The following is a 21,999-nucleotide window of genomic DNA, read 5'->3' as shown; positions in this document are numbered from 1 at the left end:
AATTGTTGTCATCATCAGTTTGTTCTTTTTAAATTTAATTTTTGGGGATCATCAAATGATGAAAAAATCCATCCTGCATGCGTGTGCCAAACTAAGAAAATTCGGTAATAATGTGAGTTTAACTTTTTCCTACATGCATCTCAGAAAAAGATTATAATGATATTTCTTTAATGTAAAGTATTGGTCTGTAATGATCTTTAATGAAACAATGAACGTGTACACGTATGCAAGGGAAAGAAAATGTATAGATTCTTTAGAAACCGTGCAATTAAATTTGTTATGATGATGTTGTCTTCTTTGATTCTACCATGGCTTGTTCATGTTGGGCTGTATGCCAATGCAAAGAGGAGGTTAGTGCTAGCATAGATCTCAGTATCATACTGCTTGTTTCATATGGACGGCGGCGTAGCACATTCAGCCTTATTCTTAGGGGATTTTGCCCGGGTATCACCCTTGGCTTAGTCTTATGGAATAACAATCTCCACAAACATTGCGTCCTTGTTCTTCTGATCTGGGACATAGAAGAAACTTCTTCTAAGTCGTTCATGATCTTATTGGCTTTGAGATTCACAATGACATTCTCGGTATCTGTCTTGCCGCCCTTAATTATGATGCGGCCTAAGTAGCTTTTAGGGTTGTTTAGTTCATTATTCGTTTTGAGCAGTCTTTTTCTTCGTCAGGGGTATTTTTGTCTTAAGTGACGTTCGTGGGAGACATTTTTTATGTAAAAAAGAAGAGAAATAGTAATTATAAAATAATAAGAGAAGCGTAATTGCGAACACATATAGAAAATAAACTTATGCAAGTACTTATCAATTTTGTAATCATCGCCTCGATCAAAGCTCCACAATTTCCCTAGAATTCATGATATTAAACTTGTCCAAAACATTGACCACATCTCTCTTAGCGAGGATTAAGAACTCAAAATCAAAGTCATTGATGGCCAATAGATTCTTCAAACGATATAGGGGAAAGCAAACGACACCATTTTCCTCGGTGGTGATCAAGGAAGCCCCATCTCGCTCTTTCACTCTCACGAACCTAATTTTCTAGTTTATGCAATGGTTATATTAGGGTGAATGAGACTCTTCCTGATAGAGTGCCTATAGTCACCCGACACTTTTTGGTGCCTTAATACCATAGAGCGGAAAGAAGATCCCTATGTCAGGGTTAACCTTAAGGCATCAACAAATAATCTTGAATGTCCTTGTTTGTGAGGGAATGATGTTAATGGTCGCGAGAACCTCTGATTCAAAATGATTGAAATGTAAGCAAGGTCGTAAAAGACTAGAAGATACATGTAGAATATGATGTATAGGGAATCCTCTATGGTGATCATGTTAGCTTGTTTCGCTTCAGAGCAAGGCTTTAAAATGTTTCTTAAAGGAGGTTACCCTCTTCTTAGAAGGATTATTGATTGGTTGACACACAAAATCATGAGGAGGAGGAGAGTAACTTGTTAATAAGATAAATAATAGTAGAAAGATATGGTTCCAATAGGTTAGGGGGAAAATTAGGTCATTTTCCTAACTCTAACATACAACGTCGCGTTTACTCTGAAGATTTTGAGTACATACCAAAAAATCATTGACATTGTGAGCATTGATGTATGGCTCAACCTGTTGACGCCAAAAATGAAAGTTTTTTTCATCAAATTTCTGTGAAATCTTAAGAGAAAAGTGAAGGCAACTAGACTCTTTAATCAAATTCGAGTTCGACGACGCAAGAGTAATAGAGACATAAGCGAAACATGGAGATAAGGTGTAATATGAAAAAGATATTTAAAAGGTTTTGCTCCTTTGTTAACATACCATAACAAAATTTATGTAAAACTCGGAAGCACGCAATCCCCCGTCTCATACTTCATTAATCCACACAACTTTTGTGCATTTAAAATAAAATGTTAAAAATGGAATGTGAAAAAATAAAAGGTTTTGTTAACTTTCTTATAACTACAAGTTAATGAATTTAAAATTATTTTTTTTAATACTATTTTAATTTTTTAAATTGAATTTACGTTAAGGACGCGAGTTAATATTTATTATTAACAAATTTTTAAAAATCAGTTTTTTGGTGAAAACTTGAAAAAAGAGTATCTTCCACTCAAAATCTCATTTTAAATCATGTTATGTGATAAGAATTTATGTGTTGAGTTAGTCCATGCAATGAGTTGTTCTTACTTTAAATGGTTTATATTAATAAAGGTAGAATTGATCTCTTTAAATTAATCAATTTTAATGTCAAATACAATTTTTTTCAAAAAAATATTTACTATAAAAATTTAATGAAAAATTCTTCAAACCACTATTAAATGTGAAGTAAGGAGATGGAATTATTTTGATTAGATATGTGTTTGCTTTGTTCGAGACAGGATAATGTATATTGTAATAGTCATGCTAATGAGTATTTTAATAACAATTCTAAAGGATTTTTAAAAAAGTTAACTATTTCAGTTTTTAATACATTAAATATAAAAAATTATTAATATTTACACTATTAAACAATACTTTATGGCACACTCATGAGTTAAGTTTTCTGACATGAGTTGCCCAAAATGTTAGAAGTTCAAATTTTGCAAAACCGTATTCACATTGTTGTATATTGTTCAACAGATCAGCTGGATAACAAAATTATAAAAAACCAAATTGAAAATTGGAAACAAAAGATTCTAGTACATTTCACCTTACAAGTTTATTTTTTGTAGTGAGTATAATTAAAGTGCAACAGCTAATATATGATCCAACATTCACATCTTTCTTTTTCAATATTTGTCGACATCAGTTTGTTCTTTTAAAACTTCATTTTTGGGGATCATCAAAAGATGAAAAATGTCTTCCTCCATGCGTGTGATAATAATGTGAGTGAAACTTTTTCCTACATGCATATCAGAAAAAGAAGATGATAATATTTCTTTAATATAAAGTATTGGTTTATAATGATGTTTAATAAAACATTGAGCGTGTACACGTATGCAAGGGGAAGAAAATGTGTTGCTAGATTCTTTAGAAACCGTGCAATTAAATCTACTATGATGTTGTCTTCCTTGATTCCACCCAGGCTTTGTTCATGTTGGGCTGTATGCCAATGCATCATTTGATTTTGAGACAAAAGGGGACAAAAAAGATAAAGTAAAAACACTTCAATATGGTTTTTCACCCACACGCTTTACCCCTTTTATAAATGAGAATTTTTTTATTGAGCTCCTATGAGGTGACTCTAGCGAAATTCTCAATTTGTCTCTGCTTCGGAGATGTATCTCTGAAGTATTTTTTTTATAGATTTTTTCTGACTTCGGAAATACATCTCCGAAAACACAAAAAAATTAGTGTTTTTGGAGATGCATTTCTGAAATGCATGAAATTTTAAAATATATGTTGGTTTTAACAGTCAGATATTATTTCGGAAGTACATTTCCGAAATAATCTGTTCATATACCATTTTCCCTCCACTATTTCATCATTTTTATCAAAAACAAACTCAAACCCTCTCCAAAACTTCCATCAATATCAATCCATTTTTCGTCTCAAAATCAAGTTTCAAACCGTTGATCACATTAAAGGGAGCATAGAAAGCTACAATTTGAGGTAAACATCTCTCATTTCATCCCCTATTTTACTACATTGTTGCTGATTTAAGAGATGAAAACTCCGTCAGTTCAGAAGTTCATTTCCGAAATAAGACACCTAACAAATTTCGGAAATGTACTTCTGAAATAATGTCTGGCAGAATTAAAAAAAAAAACAGTTTTGACCATTTTTGCATATTGTTGCATATGTTAGGTATGGTGCATCCGGACAACATTGTCGCCAATGACGTAATAGTTCCGGAAGATGTCAACGTTAATAACGATCCGGTTAACAACGTTAAATCCATGATCAATATGGTGGATGTACAACAATAATTTACAAATGATAGTAGCTTCGCTTGTCGTGAACAATTGCTTGATTGAGTTCGTAGAGAAGCTAGTAAACTTGGATTTGGCATTGTTATATTAAGGCCCGACAATAGAAATAGTAGACGGAAAGCTTTTTTCGTTTTGAATTGCGAGAGGGTGGGAGGTATGTACCAACAAATCGGGTGTTAAAACACGAAGACACGTGATCGAGAAAGTGTGGGTGTCCTTTTAAGTTGCGCATGACTCGGAGGATTGATAATTTGTGGCGTTTAAGCGTCATTTGTGGAATTCATAATCATGCTTTGGAAGCCAAGCTACATGGGCATCCAACGACGTGTCGGTTGTCCCGCAAAGAGAAGAATGTTATTTCGGATTTATCGATAGTCAAAGTGGCGCCGAGAAACATACTTGACGATTTGAATCGAAAAAATCGGATAGCGTTTCAAATATCAAGCAAGTATACAATGAATGGCACAATCTTAAAGTCTTGAAAATAGGCCCGAGGTCGGAAATGCAACAACTTTTGAAACTATTAGGCGATAAACAATACGTTTCAAGCTTCCGAACGTGCGAGGACAAAGTTACGGTGTGTGACATTTTTTGGACTCATCCCGAAAGTATCAAATTGTTCAACACATTTCCAACAGTTCTTGTGATGGATTCTACGTACAAGACCAACAAGTATAGGCTTCCGCTTCTAGAGATTGTCGGTGTGACCTCGACAGACAAGACATTTTCGGTTGGATTTGCTTTTTTGGAATGTGAAAAAGAAGATAACTTTACATGGGCTTTAGGAATATGCAAGTCTTTGTTGGTTGATCAAAAGAATATGCCAAGTGTCATTGTTACCGACCGAGACAATGCTTTGATGAATGCGGTCGATACCGTCTTCCCGATATCGACCGCATTACTTTGTCGGTATCACATAACGTGCAACGTGAGAAGTAAGCTCAAACCCGAGGTTGGCACGAAAGATAGACCGGATGAAAACGGTAAAGTCATCAAAGTCGGTGTTGTGGTGGATAAGATTATGGCCGCATGGAGGGAGATTTTATATGCACGTTCCGAAGAGTTGTATTCCGAGAAATTGGTACACTTTAGGTCTTTGTGCGTTTCTATTAAGACTTTTTGTCATTCTGTCGAATCTACTATCCTTGACAAAGTAAAGGAAAAAGTTGTTTGTGCTTGGACGGATCGAGTAAGACATCTTGGTTGCACTACAACTAACCGAGTTGAATCCGCACATGCGGCGTTGAAGAGATGGTTGGGTGATAACGAGGGGGATTTGTGTCGGGGATGGGACACCGTGAACCAAATGCTTGTAAATCAACACAATGAAATTCAAACATCTTTCGGTCGGAGCAAGACGGTTATGGAACACCGATTTAAGGGCCAAAATCTATTCTCGCAATTGATTTATAACATATCCCGTTCGGGATTGAATTTTATGTTTCATGAGGCGAAGCGGGCGGAGACAACGGGTCCGGATAGTTCTAAATACGGGTGCACAATTAGAAAAACATACGGGCTTCCATGTGCTTGTATACTTTCTAAAAAGATGAAGTTGAATTCACCGATACGCATGGATGAAGTAATTGACCATTGGAAAAAGCTTTGTTTTGATGATTTCGAGCCGCCGAAAGAAAATGATTCCAAAATCACCATCTCCGACGAGTTGGAAGTGATAATGGATAAGTTTTATAAAGCGGATGACACCATGAAAATGCACATTAAAGAACAATTGCGAAAAATTGTATTTCCGGAGACCACCGATTTGAAACCTCCATCTCAACCGTTTTAAACGAAAGGTGCGTCAAAAAAGCCGAAAAATACCCAAGAAGACACATCAACCAAACGATCTCCTTCCTACTTTGAACATGTTTATGCATTGATCCCGGATTCATCAATACCAAAGTCCAAGTGTAGTGCTAACAAAGGAGTGCGTATTTCGAAGCCGCCTCGCACACCTCCGATCAAAAAATCTCCGATGATCTACATTGATGAGATGCCGCTTTTTATGCACAAATATATTGATAACATAGTTGATGTTGGCACCGACGTCAATTGGATATCAGGTCGTTGCGGGTTTGCTCGGAAAAGGAGAAGAAAATCACACTCTTATTCAACGGGCACTTATTTCGGAGTTGACTTCGCATAGGGACATCTACGCCCGACTCTATGAAAATCAAGAAAACTTTGATAAACTTCATGATTCACTTGTTCTATCACTAAGAGGTATCGTCCTGGTTTCGAAGTGGATGTCATTCTCCGATATGGGCCATCTCATAGCAAGTGCGTACGATCGGGTGTGTGTCGATTTGACGAGATTTGGATTATGTGAGACATTCTTTCCACTTCATAGCTGATCGCCTTTGGACGCGTCGAGCCGCATCATATGTATCGGGTATCTAAGATCGCGCCACTTTGTGCAAGTTTTTTTGAAATCGGGGTGTCCTATACCGGCTACTTCTTGTCAGTAGACGACACATCATACAAATGAGGCGGAGACTTGGCCGGATCCTTTCGTTGAAAGATTGGCGGAGTTTGAAGAAATGATGAAGCAAGAGCGTGAGGAAAATAGAGAGCGGTCGAAGAACATACCGATTTTAGATTTAAGAGCCACTGATTGGTTTGGCAAATTTTAGTTTTTATCGGACCGTTTTTGTTTGTAATGACCGGTGCGCGTCATTTTTTGTATGTATTGTCGTTTAGCATGTAAAATCAAACTGATTCAATACATATATAATATAAGTATGTTTAATGTTGTCATTGTTTATGTTGTGTCTATCTTGATTTATTATGTGTATTTGTTATTGTTATCTCAAAACAGAATGCAATGCACAAAATGTGATTTTTCATCTCTGTTTCTGCTTATTTAGGAAGTTCATTTTCGAAATATAGTTGTTTCTGGACTTATTTTGGAAGTTCATTTCCGAAACATCCACTAAATGCAAGATAAGGTTTGTTGGGCCATTATTACTCCAATAAGTCTATAAATACAACACAATTTTTTTCATCCTCATCACACCACAAAACACCAATGACACAAACCTACCCCCACCTAGCATTTGTCTACTTCACCAGTGGCTATCCGATGTCGTTCCAATTCCGCTTCTCGCGCGACACACCATTCGCGGAATTGATAACGTCGCTCAACACGCTATTGCAATATCCGGAAAATCGGAAGGTTGTCAAGCTTGAGTACCGCTCGTCATCGCTTAACGACGAGGGAGACGTTCAATTCACCCCATTTGAAGTCAAGAACGACGAAGATTTAGCGGTTTTGTGGACAACTTTCGATCGATTTTCTTCGAAGGATCCGATCCAGTTGGATGCGAAACTTCAAAGACCGGGGGCCGACGTTATCAAAATGCTGACTCATCCTTACCTATCCGTGTTTAACAATATGTAACTTTAATTTTATGTAATGTGATCTTTGTAATCTTCATGCTTTAAATAAATTGAATCGTTGTTGTTTGTTATTTTTTTCTGTATCAGACATTATTTCGGAAGTACATTTCTGAATTCTTTCAAGGAGGGTGAATTCGGAGATGCACTTTCGAATTCACCTATTTTCTGGAAAAAAACATTATTTCGGATGTACATTTCCGAAATTTGTTTTTTTCAAAAACAAACATGTTTTCAGAAGTGCATTTCCGAAACCATATTTTTTTCTCATAAAAATGTGACTTCGGAAATGCATTTCCAAAATTCAGGGACATTTTGAAGTTTTCGCCACGGGTGACCAAGAAGGTAGAGGGTCAATAAAAAAATTCTCTTATAAATTATTAAAGGGTTTTACGAAGATGTGCCAATGCAATACTGGTTAAATATACTCCATCTCCCTCTTATGAGTTATCCTATTTGTTCTTTTAAAAAATTTAAATATTTTGAAGAGTTAGAATGTTTTTTGGGCTGGCTAAAATAGTCATATCGTTTGAGAATATGAGGTTAAGAATAATATAAGTGTACTCATACACCTCAATCAAACAAAACACTCTCCAATCAAACAAAACACATCTTTAAAGGCATAGTCAAGGATTGGTATTTCATACTCTGCATGTACATTGAATATCTACCGAAGTCTTTTCATGATTGATTTTGGAGTGCATGTTTGAATTCTTTTTTGGACCCAAAAAATTACTATATGCACATATTGCAACATATTTATATATTGGAGATAATTTATCTACCCATCACATTGATACCATTTAGCTTTAATATGTTTAATCATTTATTAAATAGTACAAATTTTTGTTATTTTTAAAACATTTTATATTGAAAATAGCCTTACCCAACTTACTTCTTAAATTGAAGATAAGAATTCACATTATTTAATCTTTTTTAAATTAGATAAGAATCCACCTTATATATTTTACAACTCCTGCAAAATCAGTTATGTTCGAAACAATCATTTTCTATGATGCTAGTTGCTATTGTTCTATATCCATAGAATTTATTTGAAGCATTTATGAAATGATTCGGAATTGTAGCTTCATTAACTGCATATTTGGTGTTACATTAGGTTTGTCGAAATCACATCGAACCATCGTAATTTTGCAAAAAATGCATGTTTGGATTGGCGGTTTGATTATCAAAATCATTGTGAACCACACCATGGCTTTGACAAAAACTACCCTACATACATGCATGGTTGGATAAACAGTGGGTATAACAAAATCACGGAGCCTTCTTGATCATGAAATTAGAGTCTCTAAAATGTTCATTTCCCTTCAGAAAATAAAGTCATATCAATTTGTTTTTATAAAATAAAAACTGAAGTCATAGAAAAGAAGGGGAAAAAAATATCAAGGCTCGACATAGCCCAGATCAGCAACAAAACAAAGGAATCAAAAAGGGAGCGATTTTCTCCTATCCGCACCCCCTCAGGATTAAGCAACACACATCTAGCAAGATAATAGGAAAGACAATTTCCCTCACTCTTAATGTGAGTAAGAGAAAGAGAACTAAATCTAGTTTCTAAATTCCAGCGCTCGAGCCTACATGCAAGTTTATACAACACCTAGTTTTCATGTTCACCTAAATTAGCATAACAATACAGCTCCTGCAACTACTCCCAAGTTCCTAGCCTGAAAAATTATGAAGAATGGTAAGGGACATAAATCTCAATATTTCGGTGATGAGAATTATTATGTAAGCTATAAAACGGAAAGATTATTAAAAATACGCCGAAGGTACATTGTAACCCTGCTCTAAGGTCCCACACCAAATCCACACCAGTCACCAGAGGCTGCTGCCTACCGTCGGATGTCATCGGATGGCCTCCCGCATTTCACGCCAAAATGGCAGGGAACGTCTATAACTGCCACCCATATATAATACATCCCTCGTGAGACTTGAGGTATTCTTTTCTCTAACCCTTAATTCATTCACTCCTCATACTCTTTCCGATTTGGGTGTTGGAGTGCTAACCTTGCAGGTCCATCCTTGCATCATCGTGGCAGAAATTCACTCCACCGCATCAGAACTCTATTTCATCATTTCACCTAGCATTTCGAGTTCCTTAGTGGAACAGCATATGTAACACAACCATGTGTGGAGGTGCTCTTAGGAAACAGTTGATGGTGTCTTACAGGTATTCGAGCGGATTAGGATCACATGGCCAACAAAAGTCTCAATGTTGTTTGCATTCCTAGGGCTCAGACACGAGCCCAAGGCCATTGATTAGCAGTACCGAACCCATTTTGCTATCAGAAAGAATTAGTTTTTCTTTTTTGCTAACAGAGGTAATAGAGCTAGATAAGGAACATAAATATACCTATTTTTGAAGCACTTCTTTGTGTGCTTTAAATGAGAGAATAACATTCCACGCCAAAGCAACAACATTAGCAGCAAGGACCTGAAATTATTTACATGCCTTTTAAATTAGCCAATAATATTAAGAAAATGGAGAGGACAAATCATCGAACGCATTAAGGCAAACCATAGATAATAAGGTCAACGAATACAAATATACAAAACATGCAAGTTAGAACCAATCATAACCATAGATACCTCCATTTCAGGCATTTGAGAACTTCTAAGTGAATTTTTCAAGATCGTGAACAGTTATCTAAGTCCAGCTGAAGTATAAATGCAAGCGCGTGTTTGGTTTGAGTTATAAAAAAAACAACGATCTGAGAACTATTGTGATGCCCCATACCGTGTTGGAAATGACAATTGGTCATCTTAACTCCGTATGCAGGGTAAATGTATGTAATCAATATAGAAAACATGCAAAGTAAAAAGGAAAAACATCCTTATAAATGAATGTCCTTGTTCAGTTTGAATAAAAAAATGACAGTGTGAACTTAGAACCTTCGTGAGAATGCCCCGTCACAGCATCACCCGCATAGAAAATGACAAACGGACACTCAATTTCATGTTCGAATATTTGAAAAACAAACAGTTGCATCCAAAGATCCAAGTATCATACGAGTCGTATGATGCAAGAGGAAAATCAACAGAACATGCATTCTTAATTTCAGACTGTTATTGGACTAACGATAACAGGAGTTGTGTGTTTTTGTGTCTATTTAGTATTGACACATAAATAGAATATTCCTCTTTTTAAAATTAATCATATTCCATTAGAAGCAATTGACTATGTCATTGAGAGATTCAATATGTTCAAATGAATTTAAAGGACGAAAACTAGCTATTATCTGCAATATTAAAAGTTAAAACCCCTAACAGGTTTCAGAGTTATGAACCGATTATGCATATGGTCAACTAAAATTTCCAATTTTTCATATACTGTCCTGTCTGTCAGTCTAACCTGAAATTGCTGCGGAACAAATCTAAAGTTGAGAAATTGAAAAGGTATCCATAATTGCCAGTTTGCTATAACAGCAGAAAACCACTCCTACAAAATGAAATTTTGGGATGAGTAAGTTCTACTAAACGTGACAGCAAAGAAATACCATTATGATTATAACATTTTACAAGCAGATACAACTCAAATAAAGCTATTAACACTACCTGTTTAAGCTTGGGTACAGCTTGTGATGGTCTTCCCTCTAGCGTCACCAATGTAGCTAAGAAAACTCCGATGAACATGGGAGAAAATAAGAACTGCAATCAAATTTCATCACTACAAAATTAGAATATCAAACAAGCACACAAGTAATGATCGACATAAAGAGACAATAATTCACCTGATCAAGTACAAGCCGCAAAAGTGCACCTGATGTTCCAGGAAGTGTAACCAATTTACTCAGATACAAGTACCTACAAATTCAAATATAATGTCAAGAAAGGCAACAAATTGACAATTGCTCGTCTTCATCAATAGGCTATAACTTTTTACAAAACTGCACCTATAGGTTTCTAATAATATAGTTCGGGAGAAGAAATAGAATGAGTACTTGCAAATTGCAATATTATTGCAACAAAACAATAGCACAGGGATTATAACTTATAGCATAACTGCGCTTATTATTATAAGCAATGGTATTTCTTTATACTATTTAAAAATTTTATCACAAATCAATAGACTCTAAGCACAACTAACTTTCAAAAATGCCAACGCAGATTCTAGGATATTACCAGAAATGCAGTGTTGGACCAACTAACACGATACCGAGTAGCGTAAAGAGGAATGTCCTCTTCCAGTCCGGTGTCTCTACTTTATCTATCACAAGCTGCGGAAAGTAAAAATAGTAAACTTAAAAACTTCATAAACAAAAATAGCAGGCAAACGGACAACAAGTTGCACCGCTATGATGTGTCAAGGTTGATAGCAAAATCAAAGAGGATTGATCTAACAATCACCAAACATTCGACAAAAAAAAAGTGAAAGAGAAAAAGGCAGAAAACAATTGTAATACCTGGCAAATCAAATCTCCAATTAGTGTCAAAATTGCTGATGTTAAGGCCTTAACAGGAACAGGATACTTTGCGAGAAGAGCCAAGTACCTGTAGTAAAGCCATGTTCATTAATCATTACAATTACTGGCCCTAATCCTAAATTAACAATGTGTTGAATTTAACTGTTTATGATATTCTATGATGAATTTAATTTACCAATGTAGTTAAACTATGAGTATTATACAAATTGTATGAATTAAGCTAAAGAGCATATTCAAAAAAGTTAAGGATATGATAAACTATTTTACCATGACAAGAATGACCATTTTCCCTCTCCGTCTTCGGATTCATTGCCACCAGAATTCCAGCCTCCAGAGCCGCCATTACCGGAAGTTCCACCAGTTCCGCCGGAACCGTCGTTGGAGAGGGCGGGGGCGGAGAGGCGAGGATGACGGAGGCGCAAATGAGTGAAGAGAGGTGGAGAGCGGTAAGAGAGTGGTTGAAATTGAAGGGGAGTGGGTTGAGGGAAAACGGATACGGAGGGGAGTGACAGAAAGGGGGTGCGGGTTAGTGCACAACATGCACCGGACATCATTTTTGGTTTCTGAGGGTTTTACGATGTGTTTTTTTTTTTTTAACTTGAGGAAGGGGTTTATGTGCTTGTCATTTTAATTTGTGACATCCTTAAAAAAATGTATATTATTCTCTAAAAAATAGTTAAAATTAAGAGAAAAAAGTTTATAAGTTTTTTTAATTACAAGACACTTTATTAGTTTTGGATAACAGTGTAAAATTTTACACTGTTAATGCATATAAATTAAACTCTAAAATTAAATCTTAACTAGTTATAGGTTGAGATGGAAGATAATAAACTCATAGTGTAAAATAAATATCATTCAATACATTTAATTATATCATATAATTAATTCAAAAGTAAAGGTGTGATTTGATAAAATATATAATGGTGATTGATTGACAATATAAAATTAGTTATTTTAAAATTTGTATGTTTTTTCTCTTATAGGTTTATTATATTTTCATTAAAATTGTAGGAATATTTTGTTGTGTATTGTTCATGTGTTATATTCATTCAAAATATAAAATACAGCTGTACTACTTAACAATAATATTTCTTAAGCTTCATAGCATTTCAATTATGGGTAGGGGTGATCAAAACCAAACCAACCCAATAGAAAACCGCAAACCAAACCAAACCAAATCGAAACCGCAAAAAACCGCATTTGGTTCGGATTAGTTTGGGTCATTTTTTAACAAAACCGCACAGTTCGGTTCGGTTTGCGGTTTGTATTTTGTAAACCGAATCAAACCGCATTATGTTACAACCTAAATTTTACTTAACTCACATCCAACGCAAACTTAAACCTATTATACATTAGCCTTATGATTACGAACAATTTTTTCATCCTTACACATATAATTTCAATCCCGATCTTCTCAAATCTCTAATAACATTATCGCACCTTCTTTGCCACATACATCTTCCCTCCTCTTCTATAATCTCTACTCTCTTATATTCTTTCTTTTTCACTTTCTCATTTTTATGTAAATGTTCCGTATTTCAGTTTCGTTTTTATCGCACATCTTCTTCTCTAATCTCTCAACATTTTTTTTCTTCTTTTTCACCTTCACTAATCTTTCGTCTCTTTTATTTTTAGTTTCATTATAATAACTTTTATATTATTTTATGCTATTATTTTATGTTTACTATTCCACTTTTGTCTAATTTAATTTTTACATATTAAATGGAAAATTGTTGTCAAAATATGACGAGTTTTGTTGTTATTTGATAGTGTATGAATGTCTAAATACAAAATTATGTTGTGATCTATATGTGTATGTATGGCTCAATAAAATATTTATAAAAAACCGAACCAACCGAACCGAACCAAACCGCATTAGTTTGGTTTGGTTGGGTTCGAATTTTTTTTAAAAGCCAACCGAACCAAACCAAACCGCACTATTTTTTCTCTTGCGGTTCGGATGATTTTTTTCGTCAAAACCGTCCAAACCGCACCGCGAGCACCCCTAATTATGGGGTACTAGTTCTCTGTTCAATGTTTCTAAGATGTATGTTCATTTTCCTGTGTCAGAGTTGATCATGTACGATCCTTACTAATTGAATGCTAATTTGTCATCCCTGACATTTTTTCCCTACATGGCGCGTCTCGATACGAGGTTGCCCGACTCGAACTCTAGGGATCTCACTCGCCTATTATATTTAGCTGTTGTTAATTGCTTTACGATCGCGCTCAGCAAGGCAACAATGTTCCTTTTTTCTTCTAGCATGTATACTTCTTCTATAATTGCTTTAGAATCACCCTTTTTGATCGGAGGGTGAGTCGTCCTCTAGCTTAATTCTTTAACTTCGATGGGAATGACGACTTTTATTCCATATGACAATCAAAAAGGGGTTTCTCCTTTGGTCAAATATGGCGTTGTTCTGTAGGCCTAGAAAACGTGTGGGAGTTCATCCGCCTAATTTCCTTTGGTCGCGGTCAACCTTTGTTTCAACCTTCTGAGAATTAACTGATTGGCAGCTTCAGCTTGTCCATTGGTTTGAGGGTGTTCCACCAACTTGAAATGTTGTTTAACCTTTAGCTCTTCCAACAGAGCTCTAAATTTTCAATCAGTAAAATGTGTGTTATTATCAATTACAATGGCATGGGGAATTCCGTACAATGCCATGGTATTCCCTTTGAAAATATTTGAGATATTCGCCGATGTTTGATAACGCCTCTATTTCTATCCATTTAGTGAAGTAATCTATTTCCACAATCGGGAACTTGAGTTGCCCCAAAGCTTGAGGGAATGGTCCTAAGGTCGGTCTCTCGTTAGCAAACGCGTCTATTTTTGCAGTTGACGAGGGAGATTGAGTTGGATCGAACTAATCTTCCCCAACGGTGTCGATAGGGAGTATCAGGATGCAGTTTGGTGCGAGAATCTTTGGTATTGCCTGCATTAGATGCAATCGTCGGAGAAATGAAGATCTGGAATGGAAAGATTCAGTGGTGAGATTTAATAGGAATCAATTTCTGATTCCCACACAGGGTCTTTCAGAATCAGATGATGATTAGAGAATCTAACCGCAACAGTTTTTGCGAGAAACTCTAATCCCGATATCACATGCATAGCTAACCCACGGTGAAAAATCAAAATTGTCCCTAGAGTTCATAAATGCATCTCCGGACGCACCAATTCTTCATTATACTTGATTTTAGTTCGAAGATGCATGTCCAAAATTATATTTGATATGCTTCGGAGATGTATATCCGAAAATAACTCTGATAATTCAAATGAAAAACAAAAAACATAGACAATATATTAATCTCTACAAATCATAACAACTTGATATTAAATTAAAACACTCAATATTACATAGATAATTGATAATTGGAAATTTAACATTACATATCGTTATAAACGGATAGTTCAGGACGTTGCAACATGTTGATAATATCTTCGATGGATCTTGCAATCTCGCATCCACTTAAATCGGACCCTTTGTTCAATAACAGTGAAAAATACTCCACACAACTTCTAAATCTGCATCTGTCTTCAGTTCAAAGTTGGTGAACTGTATATTCCCTTTGTTGTCGAACGAGAGTGAACGATACTCGAGCTTGACAAAACACCCACTCACGCTTGGGTTTCAATGAACCCGAAGCGTGGACGATGCAGGAACCACAACAAATGGTCTAGGATAGGTTTTTATACCATCCCAACTTGTAAAAGAAATCTACTGAAGAAGAAGAAGAACTTAACAGAGGATTAACAGCCAAACTACAAGATTCTTGTTCAGATATAGAGGATGAAGAAGATGGCAGCTGCTCCACTATAAATTCTACCCAAACTTTCAAAATCGATCTCATGGGAGGACTCGTCAGAATTCACATGTGATTTTGAAGAGCCGAGTATGCCTTGACCATCACTAGATAAAAAACTTGATCTCTCAACTTCCTGCCACATTTGTGTCTTGTGATCGGTTGATCTAGACCTTTTACTGCCAGATTAAGTTCTGAATGATCTCAGGTAGCGGGAAGGTTCTTATTCCTTTTCTTTGTACTGTGGTTATCAAAAATTTCAAGTGGGTGATGAACATAAGAAACAGTCTGGTTTCTGTTATTTCTTCCATCCCAAACCTTAGTTCCAGGGGAATTGAGACCTGTAACATTACTAGTTTCATCATCTTCAGAAGTATATGAAGTATTGCTCTCTGATTCACTCAGTATGCATATTAATGTGGTTGTGCTCATCATCTTTATACGCGGTAACTGAAGAGCGAGTTGAGCCATTTTTGTCTGTATGAAAGGATGCATTTAGTGAATTGACTGCTGTATCCAGAAGAGAATAAAGCAGTATGCAATTTGTTTTCTGCAGCCAACACAATTTTTAGTTCTGTATCTCGACTTTCAATTGTTAATGAACCTGTTTGTTGTTTTTCAATCTTGGAGATAGCAGCACGATACAGCTCCAAATGAGTGCTAATGTGATTAACAAGATCCCTTCGCAAAAAATCAATCAGATTTATATTTCGCATGCGTCCCGAAATTTCACCAAGTACACAGTTGCACCAACTCCTCGGGAGCCTCTTTGTCCAGTGTTAAGCTAGAGTACCAAAGATCTGTTATCCATTCTTAAACCAGATGTCTAGTGAAGTTATCAATTGCATCCTCAACAACAGGAGAATTCACTTTTGCTTGCCACTCAAATTTTGCAACTGCTTTAGGATTTTCGGTAGGCTTCTTTGAAGACTGAATACTGGCGGAGCTTGCTTTATTGTTGTACGCTGCAGCTTTTCTCTTCATTTCATGGTTATCATTGTATTATACATGTCAGTCATATCTAGATTCAATGCAAAATTGAACTATATGTTAGACTTAAAATTCAGTAATACATTTTTGTTTAAGTAAATATTTATCAAATGATCTAAAATATCAATGATCTTCCCCGTGCGGATGCACGGGTTTTTAACTAGTGTTTGATCAAAGAAACACAAAACTGAAACACCTTTACTTTTAATATGCTTTCATTATTTTCAAGAAATATGAAGGATCAACTGCCATAAGGGGATTGAGTTGGGTCTGAAGATTGTGAGATTCCATTTCTGATTTTTGCTAAAGACAGAGCAACCAACCACAAGTTCAAATAAAATAGAACCACAGACACAGTACATTCTCACATGAAACAGAAGGCATAACGACACTTAAGTCTGTGAGTTTATACTCAATTGATTGAGGCCAAAAATATTTACCTCTTTAAAATCAAATGATATTTGGATGCTCAAGGATCTGTGATTCATAATCTCCCTTTGCGCGAGCTCGTCAATCTATAAAACAACATAGATTTAGCATAGTCCAAAGTTCATATAATCAAAACATAAAAGATAGAAGGGCAGAGAAAATGCGGAGTTGATGCCAATAATTATTCAAGCACAAACTAAAGACTAACACAGAATATGTAGCCTATTTGATAACCAAGTGTCACATATATCCTACCAATGGCTTATTTTGGATTAATTTTCCACACTCTCCATGATTCCAGATTCTTACACCAATTAAGCTCCATTAAAAACAATACAATAACATATATAATGCATGATCCCAACATAGTGAATGATAATGCAGTTCTCATAATGCATGTTAGGCATAAAACAGTCCACTCAAAATTGCAAAACAAGGTGACATGTTAATCCATGATAAGAAAGACAAAATAAGCAAGTAACAGAGGTATTACCTGCGAAAGACAAATTGGCAGCAGCAATCACTTGATTTCTTCCTCAACGGCTTTGTACTATTTGGGAGAGACATTGAAAAATGATAAACAAAGAGGAGAGATGATGCGCGAAGAATATTGGGAAGAAATGGGGAGTGATTTGGGATAAACAAAGAGCGAGGCAACCAAAATCGTAGAAGGAATCGCCGTGCGGAGTGGGCTTAGTTCTTGAGTTAGGAGTCTCCTTGCGGTCTACAGTGCAATTGGAATTTTGTGATTTGGGAGCAGACAACAACCAGATAACAAAAGGATTATGAAATGAAAGATAGGCAAATATCCAACCGAGAATTGTGCACAGACCTGCACCGGTTTCAATCAAGAATAAGGTTGTTGTTTTCTAAAATACTGATCTGATTTTGTCATATGAAAGTGATTATGTAGTGAAAACATCAAAGTATTATCTGATCACTAATATAGAAATCTAGCAAAGGTGAATTTTCCTTCCATCAAAAAGAATATTATTGACCAACTAACCATACTACAGGTAAGAAGAAGAATAGTTACATATAGAATTGGAAGACCCAACTATGCAAACAAAGCAAATAGGAACACTTTTGCTGAAAGCTAAGAGCAAATTAAAAGATAACAAGGCAACCAAGCTCCATTTCTTAAAAAGGATGGAATCTTGAACCGCTGAATGCAAGCACATATTCTTTAATCTTTCAGCATCACATGGCTATGCTTTGAACCAATCAATAGGAAAATGAAACTACCTACTTGTATCCTTACTTGGTTTAATTCTGGGCTTTTTCTATTGATGAGAGCTAGTTGAAGAGATAGCACTTGTTATGGTCACAAGCAAAACACTATTTAGCAAACTCTCCAGATATGTAGTTTCTGCTACCGTCAGAATTTCACGAGGATCAATTCTTCTCGCAACCCTCCAAGAATTGAATCGCCCAATCTCCTTCTCTTTTACCTCCATCTACTTTACAAACGACAGTGTTGCTCTCTTCTTTAAATTCATTAGAAGCTAATAACTGTTTGGTTTTCATGCGTCCTAATAACACAAGCTCCAACATATTCCTACGAGTTTCATACACCGGATTAGGCTCAAGCAACCCTCCTTTCTCATAAGCCTCCCTAAGAAAAACAGTTTGAGCGTTTCCCTTCGTCGATATGTAAAATATCCCCGGATGCCTAAGCAATAGCTCGCGCATATTAACTTCAATAGCAAAATCCCTTCGAAAATGAGCCAACTGATCAACCTCAACCATTTTCTCCACAGTCAAACTCAACAGCTCATGAAGAACAGCAACCGCCCTCTTCTCATAGCGTTGCGCTCTGCCACATTTTACATCTTTCCTCTCATAAGGCTTCGTATAAGAAAGCCTTTGCCAAGTCTTCAACTTTTCCCTAAACCCTCTTTCAATCTTAAACCCAGTTGGGAAATTCATAGGAAAAGCAAACTTGGTCTCAAATTCACTCAACCATTTCTCTCTATACTCTCTCTCCCTCCATTCCTCAACACAAGCCATTCCCAATTCATCGTCCCAACCAACCAATGCCACAATCTCCAAATCAACCAACCTAAACTCATCACAATACTTCCCAAGAATGGAGTCTCTAAAATCACAAGGAAGACCCAATTCTCTTCTCATCAACCTCAAAGCATGCACATGAAGAGTACCATTCAACGACATCATAAGCAACTTCTTCAACCTCATCACAGTCTCAAGCTCGCACCTTTTCGCAACAACCTCTTCCAGCAATATCAACTCCTTCATCTTCCTCGTGATCCTACAACACATGTTCCTCCTAAAAGGGTGAAGAAAGAGGTCAAAAACATGAGGGTATTTTTGAAGAAAGCAAGTGACAGTGACATTGAGTCCGAGGATGTTTCTCCAACGGGACATGAGCTGAAGCGAAACGAAAGAACCGCGTTTTCGATTTGACATGAGGGTGTGGATTTTGAGGACAACGTTGAGTTTTTTGAAATGGGTTGTTAGTTTGTCGAAGTGTGGGTCTCTTACTCGGTCTTCTAAACGAGTTTGCGCTGAAATAACGGGTTTTTTCCATCGTTTTTGATTGAAGAGGAAAAAGGGTGAGAATGGAGTTGTTGTTGATTGGAAGATTCTGTATCTGAAGGTTGATAGTGGATTCATTTCATTGTTGGGTCGGAGGACATGAAGGTGGCGGTGCACGGCGACTAATGAAGCGCCGGCGGTGGTGTTGGGAGGGTTTTATTATATTGATTTTTATTTGGCTTAATTGCAACTTTGGTCCCCTATTTTGTATTTTTCTCGATTTTAGTCCCCTCATTTTTAAAACCACGATTTTGGTCCCCTTTTGAGTTTTCTATTGAAATAAATATAGGAATAGGGACTAATTTTGCAGAAAAAAACAAAATAGTGGGACGAAAATTGCACAGAAAACTTAAAAATGGACTAAAATAGTGATTTTTAAAATAGAGGAATCAAAATCAAGAAAAAGACAAAATGGGAGGACTAAAGTTGCAATTAAGCCTTTTTATTTTTAGGGTTAAATATATAAATTCCCTGTAATCTTAGCGAGTTTCCATTTAGGTCCCTATAAAAAAAATTTAATCACCCCCTTAACTTATGTAGATTCTCTCATTGTTGCCCCTTTAGTTGAATTTGCACGCGTGGCATTTTGATTAAATTGTTATGTTATTAAATATCCAACATGGCATAATTAGGGTTATTTCTTCCCCAATCCGTCCAGATTTCCCCAATCTCGTTTCCTTCTTCGTTTTCTTCTTCAACCTCCAACTTCTTCTTCAACCTCCAACCTTCTTCTTCGTTAGGGCAAATGTGTGTTCCTAGAAAACAATTGTATGCCCTCTTCCATATCGTTCCACATCAGGTGATAAGTCACAGCGAATGGGTGGGAGCAAGGCATCTTCCACAGATGATTATGGAGTTGGTTTACCCAAGTGTGGGTGCAACATGCCAATGATGTGGGTGTCCAAGTCAGTTGATAATCCCGGAAGAAAATTCTGGAAATGCAAGAACATGATGGTTAGTTGATTTTCGAATAATTTGTTTATGTTTTATGTGTTATATGTGCTAATGGATGATACAATTGAGATGCATGATGGGTGTGGTATGTTCTTGTGGGATGATTTGATTGAAGGAAAAGACCCTAATTCGTCCAGATACTTGCAGTGTGATGGAGAGAAGAAATACTTTAGAGAATTAGCTAATGAGATTGTGGACGAGATGGAATGCAGAGCTGGAATGCACGAGAAAATGGAAAAACAGAAGAGAAAGATTGCAAATGAAAGGAGGAAAAATTTCTGGTTGATGGTTATAATTGGCCTGTCTTGGATTATGTTTTCAGCTTTAATTAAGTTAGTGTAGGTAGAGAGTTAGTTTATCATATGTAATTCAAATGTTATATCCAATTGCTTATAGTGTGATGCAATTCTAGTGGTGTTGTTAATTTATGTTCTTTGAATATTGTAATGGCTTTCAATATGGAAATATGGTTGTTATCAGTTAAGTTCTGTTATTTGATTTACAATTACAAGGACATATGGAGCTTATAATAGTTAAATGAAGATAACAAGCACACTATGGTGCATAACATTCAGATACATTAATAAAGTCGGTACATTAAAGTTACAACAAAATAAGCACACTATGGTGCATAACATTCATTACAAAAGAAGCACACTATGGTGCATAAGAAGCAGATACATAACATTCATTTAATCTCTCATCTTCCTTGTCTTCCATGTCTTCATGTTCCTAGTTGAAACTCCAAGTTTTGAGTCCTTGGGTAAAACTTTTTCTTTAATTTATGGCAGCACTATTGGTTGGTCTTCTGAACCTTGCCCTGTGATGGGTTTTTTGAACCAAAACAGTTTTATCCTCTCACATTGCCTCATTTTGATAAGTGGTTTGGTTGGCTTTTTGTTGCCTCTTTGTCCTTTATGTGAATCAACCACACAAGACCCCTTTTGACTAACTGCAGTTGGGATAGTTTCAGCATCATTTCTAGCACCTTTGTCATCACCAGTTTCTTCATCATTTTCAGTTGCAGTACCAATATCATATTGGAAACTAGTAGCACCAATATCAGTTTCAGTTCCAAGTTTAGTTGCAGCATTCAGGTCAGTTTGTGCATCACCATTACGAATTTTTGTTGCAGCATTCATGTCAGTTGGGGTAGCAGTTTCTCCGGCATTAACATCTTCTTGATTTTGGCCACTGATCGGAAAAATAACAAGTGTACTATTTTGCCTCTGTAGTAATAATAGGGAAATTCCCCGAATGTCGATCTCAAGGACTGCACGTTAATATCGAGTTTCAATAGTGGTTCAATTAAACAAAAACTATATTTGGAGTTTTGTTTGCAAATTATGACTAAAAATAATTAAAATAAGCAGAAAAGTAAATTGGCTTTTTGACAAATATGAGTATTATGCTAGGGTAAAGTGTGTGACTATTTCTATAATAACCTTGGATTTAGATCTCCTCAACAAGTTCATACTATTCAATTACCAGCCCTTTAGGATATTTTTCCCCTAATTCCTT

At 36.1% G+C, this 21,999-nt stretch overlaps 2 protein-coding genes across 4 annotated transcripts; both read right to left on the bottom strand.

Annotated features, from left to right (window-relative positions):
• Positions 1-8,627: 8,627 nt before the first annotated feature.
• Positions 8,628-12,352, bottom strand: LOC131623664 (protein sym-1-like). The gene is made up of 8 exons (XM_058894674.1): positions 12,013-12,352; positions 11,725-11,812; positions 11,444-11,538; positions 11,053-11,125; positions 10,877-10,969; positions 10,674-10,760; positions 9,675-9,755; positions 8,628-8,985 (listed from the first exon to the last, which is right to left on the bottom strand). Exons 1-7 carry the CDS (start codon positions 12,297-12,299, stop codon positions 9,675-9,677), a joined length of 804 nt encoding a protein of 267 aa, XP_058750657.1. The 5' UTR covers positions 12,300-12,352; the 3' UTR covers positions 8,628-8,985.
• Positions 12,353-15,461: 3,109 nt separating this feature from the next.
• On the bottom strand, positions 15,462-19,706 carry LOC131623717 (protein ROOT PRIMORDIUM DEFECTIVE 1-like). Of its 3 annotated transcripts, XM_058894737.1 has the most exons (4): positions 18,227-19,706; positions 17,459-17,797; positions 16,977-17,051; positions 15,462-16,567 (listed from the first exon to the last, which is right to left on the bottom strand). In XM_058894737.1, the coding sequence occupies exon 1, from the start codon at positions 19,600-19,602 to the stop codon at positions 18,361-18,363; it is 1,242 nt and encodes a 413-aa protein (XP_058750720.1). In that variant the 5' UTR covers positions 19,603-19,706; the 3' UTR covers positions 15,462-16,567; positions 16,977-17,051; positions 17,459-17,797; positions 18,227-18,360. The 3 variants fall into 3 exon arrangements, with proteins under 3 accessions (XP_058750720.1, XP_058750719.1, XP_058750721.1); XM_058894736.1 differs by having other exon boundaries at positions 17,459-19,706; XM_058894738.1 differs by having other exon boundaries at positions 15,462-16,524; positions 17,459-19,706.
• Between the last annotated feature and the right edge of the window lie 2,293 nt (positions 19,707-21,999).

Source organism: Vicia villosa, unplaced genomic scaffold (assembly GCF_029867415.1).
Source record: "Vicia villosa cultivar HV-30 ecotype Madison, WI unplaced genomic scaffold, Vvil1.0 ctg.000077F_1_1, whole genome shotgun sequence".
Lineage (NCBI taxonomy): Eukaryota > Viridiplantae > Streptophyta > Magnoliopsida > Fabales > Fabaceae > Vicia > Vicia villosa.
This window is presented reverse-complemented; position numbering and strand designations above follow the sequence as displayed.